The sequence below is a fragment of the Phascolarctos cinereus genome, unplaced genomic scaffold, assembly GCF_003287225.1.
Source record: "Phascolarctos cinereus isolate Bilbo 61053 unplaced genomic scaffold, phaCin_HiC Scaffold_2;HRSCAF=192, whole genome shotgun sequence".
Lineage (NCBI taxonomy): Eukaryota > Metazoa > Chordata > Mammalia > Diprotodontia > Phascolarctidae > Phascolarctos > Phascolarctos cinereus.
This window is the reverse complement of record NW_027555625.1, coordinates 262,528,556-262,542,516: the sequence shown is the minus strand read 5'-3', so window position 1 is coordinate 262,542,516 and position 13,961 is coordinate 262,528,556. Positions and strand designations below refer to the sequence as shown.

Below are 13,961 nucleotides of genomic sequence, written 5' to 3'. Positions count from 1 at the left end.
CCACATGAGAAGTGATGATGTCCACTAGGGTGGGATTTGTGTTAGTAAAGGGGGATATCTGGGAAGGATGTAGAGAAACAAAATTTTGGCAACTAATGAAGCAAACAGAGTAGAATTTAATTAAAGTGGGAGCCTTTATTTTTAATTTTAAAAAATTTACAAAATATTCCCTGTTTGTCCATGGTTTCTTGCCCCCACTCTCCCTTCATTGCCGTCTCCTAGGGTAATCGAACAAACTTCTTAAACCACATGTATGATGTTGCTGCAGATAGTCCATACCTGGTGGGAAAAGTAAATTAGTACTGGAAAATTAGAGGGTAAAACACAAGCTGTGTTTAAGCTCTGTATGATCTAATAATTTTACCAAGTAATGATGTACTGCATATGTTCATTCCTCAAGGTTACTCTTGTTTGGCCACCAATGGGCCCTCCTGGGACTGTGCTTTCTATAAACAAGAATCATCAAAACAGTTTATGTATTTTGTGACTATTTTTTTCTACTGCCTAGAAATACATAATTTAGTGATTTATAAAGTGTTTCTGCACATTGGGACCTCAACTGGTGAAACAAACTTCAGATTCTAAGCTATACTGTTATCAGATGATCTCTGGTGATTTATTCTGAGAATTGGAAAGGACCTTTGACCTCATTTCATCTTAAGTCCCTTACTTTATACAGGTAAAATGAGTTGTTTGAGGATAAGCCATAACTAGCACCAGGGGTGGGGAACCTGCTGTCTTGAGGCCACATATGCCTTCTAGGTTCTTGGGTGCCGTCTTTTGACTAAGTCCAAGTTTCACAAAGCAAATCCTTTTATTAAGAGGATTTTTGTGAAGTCTGGATTCAGTCAAAAAGCCACATGTGGCCTCAAGTTCCCCACCCCTGCACTAGGATATGAATCTAGTATTTTATTTCTCCACTAAAAGCAACTAGCCAGCCCGACTATTTTTGCTCCTGGGCTCCCTGCCAATTACTTAGGGAAAGTGAAGCATCTAACCCCCAATTATATATTGCCTCCCAACAGAATTTTAATGTAATAGTCAAGAAACTGCCAATGGAAAGGCACTGAGAGTTAAGTCTAAAGTAAGGGCAAGTTGGGTTGCAGGATGAACAAAAGCCACCACCCACCCCTGATCCCCAGATCCATTCACAACATACTGAAGTCAGCATCAATGAATATGGGCTCAGCGCCTGTGACCTTTGCCATGGTGTCCAGGTCACGGTAATGCCAGCGGTTCTTCTCTGGCTTATTTTCAGGGACAAAGGGCTTCCGAGTTTCTGCCAATCTCACCATCCCAATGAGGTCAATTTCATCCTCAATCTATTAAAAAAAAATTTCTATCATTCACATCTTTTTTTTTCCTGTTCTTTAAGATTTTTTTAAACCAGAATTCTTGATCTAACTATCAAAAGTCCCTCAAATGACAACTTCAAATAGATAAAATGAAAGGGTAGGGATTGAAACATGAGCATTCAGTTAAGGCTTTAAAACCTTCCTCCACATCTAGAGAAGTCTGTCCTTTAATTAAGGATTTTCTCAACCCTCCATTTAAACATACAGATGAGCAACCTGCTCTGAGATAAATCCTCTCCTTTCTGCAGTGAGGACAGATTAATATTCCTTACCTGACCTTTCTGCCGAGTGTCTGGATTTATTCTTTTCCTGGGAACATATCCTCTATTCACTAGAATTGTGATCCTAGAGTTTTACAGAAAGAAAAAAAACACTGTAAAAGGATAAATCTCTGCTTCTAAGTGATCCTGTTTTATACCATGGCATTGATAAAGGCCAGATGCTTCCCTATCTGATCATTCCTTTTTTCCAGAACATAAATTATAATAAATTTTAGCTATACTTAGATGTCCCATTTGCCATCTGCCACCTACTTTCCCAAGCACTGGGCAGCTGGTTCTCCATTATCTCAGATGTTCTAGTCATGAATAAGGGAGCAGTGGTGAATATCCAGGTTAAAGTCCTTGTTCTGCCTCTAACATGGGCACTTCATTTTCTACCTCAAACACGTCTGGATAAAATTACCTCCATTCCTTTCCAGCTGTGATTGGTTTTTTGTGACAAAAAGTGAGCCAAAAATCTATCTACAATACAGTATAGTTTAGAGTCAAATCAGCCTCAAAAAAAAAACCCAATCTTTGGATTATTCTCTTAACTGTTCCCCCTTTTTTAGTGATGGGAATTACAAGTTAACAGGACTTCTTATGTCTGGGTCATTTAGAAACCGCCATCAGGCCTACAGCAAACAGAACAATGGTGCCTGTGGGTAGAAGTGTGCTGCTTCCAGGTTAATGAGTACAAACTTTCTGGTTATATATCATAGGATTCTAAAATGGGAGGCTCACATATAGGTTAATATCACTAGACTGGGGAAGTTAATTACAAGTGCACCTACAACTTGAGTCAGTTCCCAACTGGTTCAACTCACCCCAAATCAGTACAGTGGAAAGGAGTGACAACATTAGCACCACTTTCCACCGTGGAGGACATCTGGCCTGAATTCCAGGACTCTCGTGCAGGGTCCACCATGGTTCGGGGCAAGATATAGAGTTCCTTGGAATGGTCAAAATGCCCTCTGACCTTCACAGGCCTATACTCCAAGTCCTTCAACTCCATGAGACTGTAGGAAAGGCAATAAAATGCTTATGAGGGGTGGCTTCAGGCAAAACTGCCTTCCAAGGAATGGTGTCGTCATCATTCCCCCTTATATGAAGATCCTTGAGCCTCATTTGGTTTTTTTTTGGAGGCAATTGAGGTTAAGTGACTTACCCAGGACCACACAGCTGGTAAGTAAGGAAAGAAAGGAATAAAACTCCTCGTAGAGAAAAGTGACTTGTTAACATTAAGCCATCTAAACCATAACCTCAGTGAAGGGTTTCCACTAGTTAGTGTAACAGAAGAATTAACTGAAAGTGGAGTTGGGAAGGCTGTGTGTCTTTACTTCAACCTTCTGGAGCTGAATTTTTTTCATCTGTAAAACAGGGGTGTGGGACTAGGTAACTATGAAACTTCTTGCTCTGAAACTCTATGGGTTAGCACAGGCCACAGTCTCAACATCTAATGGAATATAAGTTACTAGGCAGGGTTGATCAAGACCCAAGAGGAGATGGGCGACTACTCACTCTACAGGCAGAGGGATAGGCTCAGCTGTTACTCTTGATTCCAGCTCTGCAATTAGCTTCAGCTTCCACTTCCGACGCTGGACCTATGTGAGTAACCAACCCACATATACCCACATGAGCCAAAAGTAGTGGAGCCAAGAGCTTCAGTACTCTAAAGAAAGACATGTTGGTCACTACCTGCCATGTTCCCAGGCCAAAGGCGGTCACAGGGATGAGCAATAGAAACCACTTGTAAAACAAGTCTTCCTCTGACTTAGCAGTAGCTGCTGCTGTCGAGATGCTACATCTGCTTGAATTCCAAACAGCCTCTGGAAGAAGCCAACAAATTATATCAAATTAAATCTGTCATGTTATCTTCCCTAGTCTTGGACTGTAACCTATAAATTTCTCCACCATTCCTACCTTCAACCTCTTCCCAATCTGAGGGTCTGTGATATTTAGGAAATAAGCTATAACCCTACTAATTGCTCTGAAAGGGCAAAATGGAGTAAAGCTGAACTGAGGGAAGCCTGAGGTCTAATCTTGACTCTGTCACTGACTAAAACTACAGATACATAATATAATCCTGTCCATGGCTCATTTCTTCCATCTGTGAGGATATAATACCTATGCTCTCCCTTGATAAGGATATGGATAGAAGCTAAACCTGTGATTTTGTTCATACAGGAAGTTCCCCAAAGAGGAAATTCTCACTACTAGAGTTGGTCAGCACTTTCTGTTTAATGTATAAGATCTTAAAAGAGTTGATGCCTAGAGGGGGCAGCTAGGCGGTGCAGTGGATAGAGCATTGGCCCTGGAGTTAGGAACACCTGAGTTCAAATACAGCATCAGACATAACACTCACCAGCTGTGTGACTCTGGCCAAGTCATTTAACCCCAACTGCCTCCCCAAAAAGGGAAAAAAAAAAGTGTTGCTTAGGTCAAAGGTGTCAAACTCTTGCATGTGGTCTCCCAATGCAGCCAAAACCAAATTAAAGTGTTGCAAAAAAAAAAATCAATACAAGATAGAATGTTAATTTGTGATTTTCCAAGTCACTATGCAGCTTGCAGGGATCATTTCTACTTGAGTTTTACACCAGTGCACTAGGCCACTGAGCTTGGGTGATTTGCCCAGGGTCACACAGCCAGTATCACAGCTGAGACTTACTGAGAACAAATGCTTTATATTCTTAAAACATAGTGCTAATTATTACTATTGTTGTTGACAGGGGATGTGAAAGTACCTTTAAGTTCTTAGGGTGTAGGGCATACTAAAGTATGTTTGTTTTGTTTTAACAGTTAAACACGAACCTGGTTTCAAGGCCAAAATCAATGGCAACACCAATATTCCTTTACATTAATGGCAACACTCATAATTCCCTTACAGTAATATAACCATCTATCTTCCCCAAGTTCCTAGCAAGTGCCCTACACATGACCAGTAATTTATAGGATTCATGAAACTAAATTAAACAAAGACTGACAGGAAGAAAGAGTCGCAAAGCTGAGTCAAGAGTCAAAACATCTGATGCAGGCAGGAACTTTAGCTCTTTCCCATAGTCAAACCCTTTTATTTTAAAACTGTGGAAACTGAATTTCAGAGAGGGACAGCCCCAAGGTAGCACTGCTAGTGACGTTAGTCAGATGTGCAATTCAGCTTTCCTAGCTACCAACAGAGAACTTCCCCTGCACCAAATTCCCTCCTCACCTGGGAGCCATTGGCCCAGGGGAGAGACACCAAGGAAGCTACTTCGGAAAGGGCTAATCAGGTCCTGCAGGGAAAGGGGACACAAAGGGGGCAGAGAAAGATCAGCTCCTTCCGCAGATCGGGGGAACGACATACATGACTCCAACAACGTCAAGGAAAAGAATCGAAATGAAGCTCAGTGGAAGCAGCTCCCTCTTTCCAGAAGACCTGGGGGAAACTGCGGGCGCTGAATGCTGCATACAGAGTCGGCCTGGGGTCACGTGTTGGGAGGCCGTCTTTCACCGTTTCCCATTAAAGGTCTGGCCCGCGGCCTCGGGACGCTCGGCCACTGCCCCGGTCCAAGCCCTCCCCGTCCCAAAGCGCGCAGGGCTCCTCCTCCTCTCCCCTTTCTCTTTGGTCCTGCTCCTCGTCCTCCCCAGCTCGAACTCGGCCTCAGGCCTGCCCTCACCGAGGCCTGGGGCACGCACTGCTGCGAGACCCTCCGCAGACCAAGCACCCGAGCGAACATCTGCCTGGCGGCCATGACAGCTGCGCCGACCACTTCCGGGGTTATAGCGCGGAGGGGTGGGGGAAAGAGACGCACTTCCGATGCACGTAAGGCGCTGCCCGGCGCGGGCCACGCCCTCTTCCGGGTTTCCACGTGGTGTGCCCTAGAGGTGGCGGGGCGGTGACTCCTTTCCCCGTCCCGGGAGCCATGGGTAGTACGGACGGCCGGGTGCCGCCTGATGTGCAGGACTTCCTCCTGGACCACCCCGGCCTGCAGTTGTGCCCTGGCGGGGCCAAGGTCAGCTGGGAAGGGGCCGGGCCCCGAGCTTACGAAGAGGGAAACTGAGGCCCAGGGAGGGGAATGTGAAAATTGATAGTAAACACATCCAGGCAGCGCTAGGGCTCCTTTGTCCCGAGTCGGGGGAGCTTTCCTTCTTAGGAGTCAGCGTGACGCCCTCTGAAAGAGAACGGAGTCGCGGGACCCGCCTCCTGTGTGACCTTGGCTGAGTCAGTGAACCTCTCGGGGCCTTAGTTTCTCCATTAGTAAGACGAAGGTGTTGGCCCAGAGGACTAGGTTTCTCCGAAGGGGATAAGTGATCCAGTAATTCAGTCCCACCTCCTCACCTGCTTTTCTCCATTTCACTGATGGGGGGAGCCTGAATTAGGTAGAGGGAATGCCACCTACCCAAGGCATTACATTCTCAATGACAGCACCAGGAGTCCCAAGCCTATCTCACAGGATTGTTGTGGGGGATGAAATTTGGTAAATATTTGTAAAGAGCTTTTCAAAACGCTGTATAAACGCTAGCTATTGTTGTTAGCACTCTTTGTAGGGCCTGTTCCGCTAGATGACAGGTTCTTTCTTAACTGGAATTTGTGAACTTTTTTTTAAAAAAATTTTTATAACTATTTCAGTTTGAAATTTCTTACCTTGTTATCCTTTGTAGTTCATTTTATGATTGTAAAAGCATTCTGAGTAGGAGCCCATAGGCCATACCCAAGTGCTAAAGGAGTCTGTGACACAAGAAGGCTTAAGAATCCCTGCACTGAATCATGTTTTCTCTGTCATTTCCCCCCTTATCCGCTCTCTTCCTTGGGGATCCTGTGGTTTTAAAGAAAAGGAAATTGAGGCTTTAGAGTTATGCCTTGCCCTGTGGTACAGTGAGTCAGTGAGTGAACGAACTCCAGACAAAACTCAGGTCTCAACCTTTGTCTTTCTATTAAATCCTTTCAATTCTTTTTCCTCCCTCTTCCCCCCCTTTTTTTTTGTCCTTTAGAAGCATTGTGGTTTACCAGAAAGAGGACTTTGGATTTAGAGTGAAAGGAAACCTGGATTCCCATCTTGGTTCTGCTACTTCTCTCATAATCTTAGGAAAGTCCATTTTCCCTCTCTAGATTTTCATTTCCCCTTTTGTAAGATAACAGGGGCTGGGCAAAATAGCACATCGTTCTCCCTAGCTTTATATCTTTGGGTCTTTATCCTTAAAAACAGCTGCCCTAGGGCAAAATCTTCAGCCTTCCTCTCTGGAAGGGCCCTTCAGGTCCTTAGGTTCCAGCTTTGGAAGAACACCAGGAGATTTCTCTTCTGGTCCTCCCTCTGCCACTGACTTACTCTATAGCTATAAATCATAGGATTATAGATTTACCTCAGGAAGGGAGATATGAAGTCATTTCCTCTACTCCCTTCATTTTATAGTTGACAATGCCCAGAAAAGTTAAGTGATTTGCCCACGGTCACACATCACAGAGAGTATATATAGCAGGGGTAAGATTTAAATCCAAGTAATCCTTTTACATCTTTGGGCCATAGCTTCCTCACTAGCAAAATAGAGATGATAATGTTTATACTGCCTACCTGACATGTTGTGAAGAAAGTGTTTTACAAAACTAAATGCCATAGAACTATGAGTTATTACAGTTATCTCTTTTACATCACAACTTTTTCTCCATCACAATTTTAATATATCATGGGTCAGCATAAGAAATTGAAAACTTTTGGGGAGTTTGTGGAAGCCACAGATGACAGAAAAAGTTTAGAAATTTAGAAATGCATAAAATATATGCATAGTATTATATAATATCAACATATTTTATCTTTTAATACCATAATAATTCAGATTTCTTCTCTGATATGAAGGCCAAAAATTTTTATTTGGATTTTCCAGATTTTGGGGGCACTGAGCTCCTAACTCCTTCGATGTGGAAGGGATAACTGTATTCCGTTTAGGTATTTTTCTTTCAGAATGAGGTCCTGAAAGGAAATTGGCCCTTCTGGCCAGCCATCCTTACACAGGGGCAGGATTCTGAGATTGGCAAGTACATGCACACTCACCCTTCCTCCTTTCCCTACCCTTCAGATAAGGTGCAGACTGACAGGCCATGAATTGCCCAGCCGACTTTCAGACCTCCAGGCCTACACCAGTGGTAAGAAGTATCAGCGGCTGATGCGCACCACTGAGACCTTTGACTATGAAGACTTTGAGCCACACATCATTCCCAGCACCAAGAATCCGTATGTCCCCAATGGAGGTCCTTGACAGCCATGAGAGTCATGAGAACAAACACAGAAGAAAATTCCTGGGGATAGCTGGGTTTGGGCAAGGGAGTGTTTTGATGATGGATGTTAAAATAGCCTGAACAGGTGTAGTGAACTGATCCTTGTTTTTCATGGACAGGCTCCAGAAGTGGCTACAGCAATGCCAAAAGTAGAGAAAGGAGATAAGATTTAGAATTGGAACCAAGGACCTTAGAGATATTTAGCCCAATTCTCTCCCCCTTATTTAACAGCTAAGGAAACTGAGACTTGAGTAGTTAAATGACTTACTCAAGGTTACACAGATTTTGTAGTAGATTACTTGATTCCAAAGCTAGCGTTCTCTCCACTTGCTATAATGACTTGGATCCTAATTCTTTCTGCTGGGAAATAGCCAGGCAAGACTGCAGTATATATTGATCCATGACTCTTCAGTGTTTAGGATACCTGTATAGAGCCCCTCCTTATTAGCCCAGACTGCACAGTGGGATTTCCAGGTGGTAGAAGAAGAGAAACTTTTCTAGGGTCATTGGAACTTGAGTGGAGAGAGTTCATTCTGCTACCAACATGCTAAGCCCCTGCTCAACTGTCGGCAGGCAGACATGTTTTTCTGGCCATAGCCTGTGGATATTAGGATAGCCATGCTGTTCTCCAGTTTTCTCTTAACTGAAAAATCAAAGGAATCAGAAAGGGGGGAAGAAGGCTCTTATCCTTTTCCTTGCCAAGGAAAGACGTTAGTTGGCACAAATGGATTGTGTGGTAGAGTGGAAAGACGATAGTATTTTAAGTCAGAGGACCTGGGTTCAAATCCTGGTTCCATTACTACTTACTACTAATTTTAAGCAAGTTATCTTTCTTCTGTGTCTTACCAGTAAAATGAAGGGGTTAGACTAGATGACCTGTAAAGTCACATCCAGCTCTAAATCAATCTGTGATTCTATAATTTAAAATTAAGGTGATACCCAACATTTAATCCTTCTACTCCTCAGGCACCAAATGTTCTGCAAACTCACCCTTCGGCATATCAACAAGCTTCCAGAGCATGTCCTACGTCACGTCCAGGGCCATCGCTACCAAAAGGCTCTACGCAAATGTAAGTACCTAGAGTTGGAGCAAGTGGGAGTTATAACACCCCAATTTTTGAACTCTGGATGGATTTTTCACTGTCTCGCTTCCAGAGCTGTTTACCTGGGGCAGGGACCCTCAGTCAGATGGGCAAGACCTTAGAACATTAAATGTTAATAGCTGAGAGAGTATGTTGTCAAATCCCTCATTTCCTCAAACAGACTCTGACAGACTGACTTGCCTGAAGTCTCTTGATTCTGTCTCCAGGGCTCATTTTTCTTCTATTACTATGTATTAGCCCCTTCTGACGTGGGCAGGTGTACTCGTTATTTATTATAATCCTTGGTGCTCTTCCTAGTAGGATATCATAGTCCAGATGCCTTGTGGCTCCTGCTTGTCACCTGTTAGTGTGTCTTTATCTGCTCTGGCTTTGATTTCAGAAGCCATTGGGCCAACTGGCACTCACCCTTGAAGCCCTGTCATAAGCCTGTACTCGATTTCTTTCTAGGCCAGGAGTGAAACACACTCAATCCTAGCTAATCTAAGAGCAAGACTGATTCCCTCCCCACCTCTGACATAAACAAGCCTTCCAAGTGCCATGTAGCTGAGATTTAAGGTGTTCTCAATTCCTTGTACGTAACAGGCACTTAACATTTGTGGAATAGAATTGAATTTTCCCAGTGTCAGTCCATGCACTTTCTCACATTGGCATGTCTCCACTCTTTGCTACGTCTCCACCTGCAGCTTCCACTTCTTGGCCATCACATGTGACCACACTTTCAGCAGTAGGAGAGGTGAGAGTCAAAAGTAGCAGCAAACTGTCCCTCCATAAGGGCTAGATTGGTTTTACTGATCCTGTTTCTGGTCCTAGTTTAGTTCAATGGGATAGAATTTTCTTCTCTAGGTAACCTAGGGGCCAGGGCAATGTTGAGAGATCTGTGGCATTCACCTGGCCTGTTTTCCTCAGATGAGGAGTGTCAGAAGCAGGGTGTGGAGTACGTTCCTGCCTGCTTGCTGCAAAAGAGGAGGAGATGGGAAGACTTGATTGATGGTGACCAGCAGCCCCAAAAAAAGGAGGATTTCTGGAAGCCTGAGTCCAGTGATGAAGAAGACCAGAGTGATGACAGCATGAGTGACTTATACCCATGTGAGCAGCACAAAGTCCCCTTTCACTTCTAACATTTAATATATCTAAACTAGGCCCATTATTCTTTTTCTGTCCGTTGTTCTGTGGGTTGGCTTTTTAATTTTGATGTTTTTCTGGTTATCCCAACTCTTCACTGCATCATAAGTCAGTTTGGAAGTAATTCAGTTCATCTTTTTTTTTTGCCAGTATCAAGGTAAAAAATCAATATTCCACCCCTGGATCCCAACAAAATCTTATATGCAGTACTTAATGTATACACCACAGTGTGTGGCTGATGCTGTCAATGACACTTGGGGCCAAAACCCTGCAGGTAGCACGTCAAGGAAGCTCTTAACACCACACTCCAAGGTGCACACAAATTTATTAACCAGGTATGTAACTGGAATCCTCTTGTTACAGCTGAGTTGTTCACTGAAAAGAACCCAGGTGAGAATGGAGATGTCACCAGGAACTACTTGACAGACACTGAAGACAACAATACACAGCTTTCAAGAGAGAATGGCATCATGAGTAGAGGAGAGAAGATGGACGTGGACAAGCCAACATGCACTAAAAGGACAAAGGTGAAAGTGCAGCAGTCACAGCAAGTAGCTCTCAGTACATTAGCAGTCTAAGTCCTAACGGAAGGCAGCATATAGACCACTGTACCTAGAATTGAGTGATTATTTACTGCTCTGCCTTTGCCACAGATGAGCTTGGTGATGTAGTGGAAATCTCTTAACTAGCCAGGACCATGCTTCACCAGAGTGGGGAAAATAAATCTTAGAATCACAGATTTAGAGGTAGAAACGACCTCAGGTCAGCTAGCCCAACCCCCATAATTTACATTTGTGGAAACTGAAATGTAGAGAGTCTCTTCAGTGACTTGCATAAGGTCACTCAGGCAGTCAGTAATTGGCAAAGTCAAGCATCAAACCACAGTTCTCAGACTCAAAATCCAATACTCTTTCCTCTGTACTACTTTTGTCAGTGAACATTTATTAAGCGCCTACTATGTGCTAAATACTGAGGATAAAAAGAAAGGCAAAAGATAGCCTCTCTCAAGTTTACAGTCTAGTAATGAGGGAGACAACAGGCAAGGAAACTATATACAGGATAAATAGGAAATAAGAGAGGGAAAGCATTAAGATCAAGAGGGTTTGGGAGAAACTTTCTGTAGAAGGTGGAATCTTCATTGAGACTTAAAGGAAGCCCAGAAGGGACAGTATTCCATGCACGGTGGACAAACCAGTGAAAATGTCTCCAGTCAGGAAATGAATGTCTTACTCAAAGAAGAGCAAGGAAACCAGTGTCACTAGATTGAAGTGTGTGGGAAGTGAGGGATAGCGTGTACAGAAGGTGTGTAAGAAGGACAGAGGTATAAGAAGACAGGAAAGGAATGGGGAAGGTTAGGTAGTGAAGGGCTTTAAAGGCTAAACAGGATTTTACATTTGATCCTGGAAATGACGGGGAGCCATTAGAGTTTATTGATTGTTGGGGAGAGGGGACATAGTCAGACCTACACTTTAGGAAAATCTCTTAGAGTAGAGGATCAACTGAAGTGGGGGAAACTTGTTGAAGGGAAACCAACCAAAAAGCAATTGCAGTGGTCAGAGATAGAGGAGAGAAGGGAATGTATGCTAGAGATGTGATGAAGATAGAATTGACAGGTTTTTGCAAGGACATGGAAAGATAGTGGTGCTATCTTGTAACTAATAGGTGAAAGTAATAGGGAATTTTGGAAGAGGGAAGAGTTTGGGAGGAAAGATAAGTTCAGTTTGGCGCATGTTGAGTTTAAGATGTCTAAGAGACATCCAGTTCAAGATGGCTAATAGGCATTGGAGATGTGTGACCAAAAGTCAGCAGAGAGTTAAGGCTGGATAAGGAGATTTGAGAATCATGGGTATAGAGATAATTGAATTCATGGGAGTTGAGATCACAGAGTGATAGAGTATAGAGAGAGAAGAGGACCAGGATGAAACTTTTGACAGCTGTGGTTAAGTAGCAGGCATAACCTTGTTGAAGAGGCAGCAAAGAAGACTGAGAAGGAACAGATCATATATTTAGGAGAACCAGGAGAGCAGTACCCTAAAAACCCAGAGGGAGAAAGAAAAATATTAAGAAGGTAATGGACAAGAGGCTGCAGAGAGGTCAAGGATGAGGACCGAGAAAAGAGCATTAGATTTGGCAATTCTAAGAGATACTTGCAAGCAGCTAGGTGGGGCAGTGGATAGAATGCCAGAAAGAATGCCAGTCAGAAAGACAAGCTAGCCTCAGTTTCCTTATCTGTAAAATGATCTGGAGAAGGAAATGGCAAACCACTACAATATCTTTGCCAAGAAAACTCCCAAACTCCAAAAACTCATGAAGAGTCAGATACAACTGAAATGACTGAACACCAAAGATATCCTTGGTAACTTTGGAGAGAACAGTTTCAGTGGAACGATGAGGCCATACTTTAGAGAATGAGAAAATAAAATCTATTGTAAATCACCTTGTCAGGGAGGTTAGCCATGAAAGGGAGGAAAGAGATGGGATAGATCAACGTGGGGGTTTGTGAGGATGGGGAGATGTGATGTGTTTGTAAGCAGGGGGGAAGCACCCCATAAATAGGGAGAGAGAGATTGAAGATAAAGTTAGTCAGGATGATAAAGAGGATAGTCTGCTGAAGAAGATAGGATGGAATAGGATCATATTTGCAGAAGCTATTTGTAACTAAAATGCTGCCTTTTACAACATTACAAGGATTAAAATCTAATCCAACAGCTAGAAGGGAATCACGAACAGGCATTGTTAACTAATAAGATTTGGAGTAAAAACCTGATTTTAAGTCCTAGCTCTGCTATTTTATCTACTTGCACGTCATGGAGCAACTAATCAACCAATGATCATTTATTTATCATTATATTAGGCCTCTGTGTCAGGCCTAATTGGGGCAGCTAGGTGGTGCAGTGGATGGAACACTGAACCTGGAGTCAGAAAGGTCTGAGTTTAAATTCAGCCTCAGACATTTGCTAGTTGTGTGACCTTGGGCAAATCACTTGACCCATATTTCTCTCAGTTCCTCATATGTAAAATAGAAATACAGTAGAGAAGGAAATGGCAAACCACTCTAGTATCCTTGCCAAGAAAACCCTATGGACTGCTCAGTGGGGTCACATGTAGTCAGACATAAGTGAACAACTGAACAATATCAACAAGTATCAGGCAGCCTACATCCTATCAGGGAAAATGTGCCTATATATATATTTTATATATCTGTATAATCAACTAAACATAAGGTAATTTGGGGGTAAGACACTAGCAACTAGCACAGGAATCAGGAAAGGCCGTATGGAGGGAGTAGCATTAATCTCTCTGGGCCTTCTTTGTTTTCTCATCTCTAGAATCACTCCATGGCCTTATTTTAAGTGAAAAGAAGGAACAAAGCTGTGTTTAGCCCCAAGATTCAAGTATCTTCCTTTTGTCACAAGAATAGAAAATCCAGTCTGATTTTCAGATGTGACACTGATTTTTGATTATTTGTGTTTCTATCATAGAAGTTGGCTTCGATGAAGAAGTTCAAGAACCACCACCGAAAACCCAAGCACTTCAAAAGAGGAACAGAAACAAAATAACTATTTGTGTAATTGAAATAATAAAGTTGATGAAGAAAGTAATAGCCTCTTTGAAGGCCAAGGGAAAAGGGAGGGATGCTTGCCCCGTTCTGAGCTACGTGTAGAGTGGTGGTTATGTAAACACCTGCTAGAGTTTTCCCATGGCTACTGATAATATTACACCTCTGTCTCCAAACAAGTGATAATGCCCTGTGGCCTTGTGGCTAAGGCTGAGATGCAGATACATGAGTCCACGTGAGGATTAACTATAACAGGATATGTCTTCGAGCAACCCATGTGGTAATCATCACAGCTTTTGCCTCTTTGGCCTC

The 13,961-nt window shown here is 43.0% G+C and overlaps 2 protein-coding genes across 2 annotated transcripts; one reads left to right on the top strand and one right to left on the bottom strand.

Annotated features, from left to right (window-relative positions):
• Positions 1-115: 115 nt before the first annotated feature.
• Positions 116-5,423, bottom strand: SURF1 (SURF1 cytochrome c oxidase assembly factor). The gene is made up of 9 exons (XM_020981985.2): positions 5,272-5,423; positions 4,824-4,887; positions 3,314-3,444; positions 3,137-3,219; positions 2,443-2,634; positions 1,628-1,700; positions 1,160-1,322; positions 365-446; positions 116-279 (listed from the first exon to the last, which is right to left on the bottom strand). Exons 1-9 carry the CDS (start codon positions 5,344-5,346, stop codon positions 219-221), a joined length of 924 nt encoding a protein of 307 aa, XP_020837644.1. The 5' UTR covers positions 5,347-5,423; the 3' UTR covers positions 116-218.
• Positions 5,424-5,437: 14 nt separating this feature from the next.
• On the top strand, positions 5,438-13,688 carry SURF2 (surfeit 2). Its single transcript, XM_020981987.2, has 6 exons — positions 5,438-5,607; positions 7,667-7,821; positions 8,832-8,935; positions 9,875-10,054; positions 10,454-10,617; positions 13,573-13,688. The coding sequence occupies exons 1-6, from the start codon at positions 5,518-5,520 to the stop codon at positions 13,648-13,650; spliced, it is 771 nt and encodes a 256-aa protein (XP_020837646.1). The 5' UTR covers positions 5,438-5,517; the 3' UTR covers positions 13,651-13,688.
• Positions 13,689-13,961: the final 273 nt, after the last annotated feature.